Here is a 4,704-nt window from a genome sequence, read left to right on the forward strand (position 1 = left end):
CAACACAACACAACAAAATCAATATTATATACCAACACCTTATGATATTCAACCGCCTCCTCATACTTTTACTCACATACCACATCAATCTCATGAGTTTACGCTAAGGGAACAATTTAATTTTGACAGCCAACAACCAAATCAAGAAGACAATCGTCGACTATCCTTTGCATCAAGTGAAGAAGAATTATTGTATAACACGTTCAATACTCGTTCTAATACACATGAGTCCGCTACCCAGTTACTTAATAATATGTGTCAACAAAACTTTCAGATTCTAAGCTTTGGGGATGCATATACTCTGTTGAATCAAATATCCAATTGGACTCAAGATGGAAGTAGTTCTTCTACATCACTTTCTCCTATACATCCTCAACAACAAGAAGATGAAAATAACGTGTAAGAAAACATTGGCAATGTGGTATTGGATGCTACTTTCAACATTATTTTTATTGTAATTTTTGTAAAATTTGTGATGTTATTTTTTATTAATGAATTATTATATATATATATATATATATATATAATGGAGTATGTTTTTAACGATAATTTTTTCACTCACTTAATATTTTATTACTAAAGATTGTACAGTTAGTTAGAGAGAAAAAAAATTAAATTACATTAAATTAAAATTAAGGATGAAAGAGAAAAAAATGAAGCTAGAGAATATTGTAGAAAAAATTACATAGGATGATCCAAATCCGATATATATAAAAGTTGAAAAAATTAAAGTACTAAGAACTAAGTAGTAGCATGAAGTCTCTGTCTCTATTTGCGTTTATCTCTGCCATATCCGTCGCCGCAGCCTCCACAGCCTATCCTTCCGTTCCCGGCCTCGATTCTGGCGATTGCTCCCTCACCGGCGATGAAACTCTTCTTGTTCCTCCACGGCGAGAAGTCTACGATGACGGAAGAATATTCGATATCACTCACAGGTACACCCCTGAGATGCCGGTGTGGGACTCAAAAGAGGGATTAGGTCACTTCCTGTGGCTTGATGTTAGCATGAAGAATGGCTCACGCGCTAATGGCTCGGCTTTTAAGCTTGGTGTTCACACCGGAACTCATGTTGACGCGCCCAGCCACTTCTATGACAATTACTTCGACGCCGGATTTGACGTCGACACGCTTGACATACGACTCCTCAATGGTACTATCGTATTAGGTCTTTTTTTAGTTGAAATTATTCTTACTCAAAACAATAATATTCATAATTAGCAGCAATAATATTAGTTGTAATATTTATTATTGTTATTATTTCTCTTTGATGTATTGTTATTGGAATGATTTGGTTGTTGATTATAAATTGGTTAGGCGCTTAAAACTGATGCACCATTTGTTCTGTTCATAGGTCTTGCCCTTTTGGTTGATGTTCCACGGGATAAAAACATTACTGGTATGTGCAACTGATGCTCTTATTTAAATCATTTAATTTGTTATGCAATTCAATTTTCGTTTTCTCAGTTTGGTCTGCCTTGTAAATGCTCAATCTTCCCACAGAATATTTGCCATAGAAAATTATAAATAGTGCTTCTCTTAAGCATGAAATTTTGCAGATGCTCTGCTTTCCTATTTGCAAACTGTTTTCTGAGCCATTTTATTTTGGATTTCTATTATGAAAATGCAAACTTATCCCCATTGGCCATTACCACTGATTATGTTTGTTTAATTAAAATATTCAAAAATTTATCTTTTTCCAGCTGAAGTTATGAAGTCGTTGAATATCCCCAAAGGTGTAAGCCGTGTGCTCTTCAGAACATTAAATACTGACAGGTAAGTTGTAAAAGTTACATGTGCCATTAAGATGTTTTTTCTTGCTGGCTCTTGAAACTGCTTCTCTAAGGCACCTTCGTAGTTCTTGCATATACACGAAATGTGTTTTGTATAACATTCATATACGTCTATGTTTTGACAAATTTTTATCACCCAGATTAAATTTTTAGGTTGCACATTCATAGTCATTTTAATGTGGTTGTGGATCTGGATAAGTAATAGCTGCTTCTTCATTTTATATGTAAGGTTTTGGACGGATAGACCATTGGACGATGGAGAGGGGGTGGGTAGTAGGCAGAGGTTATACTTAAGAACAAGATTTGATTAGTACCAATGATATATGGCTCTCAAGGGGAGCTTAGAAATGAGAATTGAGCTTATAGCTATTAATTTCAAAAAAAATTGTAAGACAATAATAATTTTATTTATAGTTAAATAATATTAGAGTATGAGAGAGAGAGAGTTGCAAAAAAAAAAAAACAGAGAGAGAGAGAGTTGCAAAAAAAAAAACAGAGAGAGAGAGAGAAAGGATTAGAAAAAGATCTATGATGTGAATGCAATATACCAAATTTCATGGTATGTTTGGATGGTGGAGATTGGAGGACATGAGAGGGAGAAGAAGGATTTTAATGAGAAGATTTAAATAAAAAGGTTTATAGATAATCCTTCCCCTTTAAAGAGAGCCGTCACAAAAAAAGAGAGATAGAGAAAGGATTAGAAAAAGATCTATGACTTTAATGAGCGAACTTTATGGGAGAAAAGTAATGTTATGGAATATAGGTTTAGAAGCAAAAAAATAGGAGATAAGTAGTTCTCTAGTTGTTATAGTTTTGTGAATGCAATTTACCAAATTTCATGGTATGTTTGGATGGTGGAGATTGGGGGATGTGAGAGGGAGAAGAAGGTTTTTTATGAAAAGATTTAAATAAAAAGGTTTTTAGACAATCATTCCCCTTCAGTTTACTCGAATATAGACTTAAGTGTGTTTGATTTGATCTTGCTATTTTAACTTCAATGATTCATACATCAGTATAACATATTAACATTGTAATTTCAAACATTAGCCAATGTATTTGTTTATTAGAAGCAACATATGACTCGTAGGCAATTTTTTTGTTGAAATGTTAGGCGGCTTATGTTTAAGAAAGAATTTGACTCAAGCTATGTTGGATTCAAGGAGGATGGTGCAAAATGGCTGGTGGAGAACACTGACATCAAACTTGTAGGTGAGATAGTATTTATGATTTGGGTTGCTTCTTCAAACAAAAATTCTCCTGTCTTTTTATTTATTTATTAAAATAACTAGTATCAGTTGTTTGCATTCTTATTTTTCAGTCATATTTCTCTTTTAAATCAGTCTTCTTCGTCTAATAATATGGGGTCATCATTTACTTATATAGGTTTCTTTGCACCCTTCAAATTCTGGCCATTTCTTCTGTCATGTCTTCTTTTTTGTTATATATAGGAGTCAACCTATTTGACTTAGTATATTTCAATTAGATTTTCTTAGGTCGTAAGTTAATAAATGTTTGCAATTTCTGAATGCACAAGATTCAGATCATAGATGATTACTTTGACTTACTGACCTCACTCTTTCTAGTTAATGCCATGTGTGGACTGTTTTTCCTTGCACCAGCCTTTTCACCTGCCTTATTGGATATTAATAATCAAGACACGGCCTTTCTATATATTCTAATATACACTTTGATAATTGTATATGGCCTGACAATTATCAATTTGTTGCCTTCAATTGGTTAATTCAGCAGTCTAACAGTCAATGTACGTGTTGCATGCCCCAACAGTCACAGAAAAACTATTTGTTGTTGTAACATCAGTATCTCCCAGACATGTGCTAGTAACCTAGTTTGGTGGAAAACTTTTGTTGTTCCAATTTAGGTTAGTCATATTTATGTTTTTTTCCCCGTCTAGTCGAAGTTATTTTTGAACTAATTCAATTTCTGGTGATGTAATTGGCAGGAGTTGATTTCTTATCTGCTGCAGCTTATGATCACTCGGTTGAGTCTCATCTTGTTTTTCTAGAAAGCAGGGTAAGAAATTTTTGTCCTCTGGTGGTAGTTTATGCATATTTTACTCCTTAATTATGATTAGTTAATTATTCCGACTATTTTGAGTTGAAAAAACTACAAAATTTAGAATATACAAATAAGATCATGTGGGAAGAAGTATGCCGTATGTATAGGACTATTCTCTCTTCTTGAAATTTCTAACCTTTAATGTTGATAATGGTGGGTTCTATGTTCAAGTGCATTATTTTGGCACTTCTTATGGCAATAAATTTCATTTGGTGTTTTCAGCAAGACTGATGGTAGTATAAATTTATATCATTATATGTCCTCTATCATGTGATCTCTTGTTCGGGGGATAAATATTTATTGGATTGCTTCAAACCTCCAGTTGTCAAATAGATGTACTATTCATGTCTAAGCAGTGACCACAGACCTAGAATTCAAAAATTTACGAAGTTTTTTAAACTTAGGCATTACTATCAGCATTGCTAATTTTCTCCATTCATCGTTGTTAATAGAATTTTATAGCTGATCAGGTTTTATCAGCACTTCCAAAGCTCAATTCCACCACCAGCGCTTTTGTGTGTTTATTCAAAATGATTATTTCACTCGATAGATCTATACTCAATGCTCCAGCCTTAATTCACTCATTTGGGTTCAGCTGTTGATGAACCAATCCAGATTAGCGGTACATTTGCATATTCTTGGAGGCTGGTGTCACCATTCGACACATAATGTTTAGTTTACTCGGAGTGATACTTACAGTTTTAGTCGATAGTCGATACAGTTGGTCGAAGAGAGAGGTTGCTTGAATGCGTTCTTTTGATTTCGTTGTTTTGAAAATAATCAATGCACTAACAAAGTTCAAATGCATCAGGAAATCATTCTTGTGGAGGGCCTTAAG

At 33.8% G+C, this 4,704-nt stretch overlaps 1 protein-coding gene across 2 annotated transcripts in view; it reads left to right on the top strand.

Annotated features, from left to right (window-relative positions):
* Positions 1-712: 712 nt before the first annotated feature.
* Positions 713-4,704, top strand: part of LOC101515223 (cyclase-like protein 2) — a 4,847-nt gene continuing 855 nt past the window's right edge. Inside the window, exons 1-6 of one of the 2 annotated variants that reach the window (XM_073367023.1) lie at positions 713-1,150; positions 1,352-1,396; positions 1,701-1,773; positions 2,902-2,999; positions 3,751-3,821; positions 4,337-4,613. In XM_073367023.1, coding sequence (XP_073223124.1) covers positions 754-1,150; positions 1,352-1,396; positions 1,701-1,773; positions 2,902-2,999; positions 3,751-3,821; positions 4,337-4,468 — 816 coding nt within the window. In that variant the 5' untranslated portion in view covers positions 713-753 and the 3' untranslated portion in view covers positions 4,469-4,613. Of the gene's footprint in view, positions 1,151-1,351; positions 1,397-1,700; positions 1,774-2,901; positions 3,000-3,750; positions 3,822-4,336; positions 4,614-4,677 lie in introns of those variants that run through there. The other variant, XM_073367024.1, reaches the window with a different exon arrangement.

This window comes from Cicer arietinum, chromosome 4, assembly GCF_000331145.2.
Source record: "Cicer arietinum cultivar CDC Frontier isolate Library 1 chromosome 4, Cicar.CDCFrontier_v2.0, whole genome shotgun sequence".
Lineage (NCBI taxonomy): Eukaryota > Viridiplantae > Streptophyta > Magnoliopsida > Fabales > Fabaceae > Cicer > Cicer arietinum.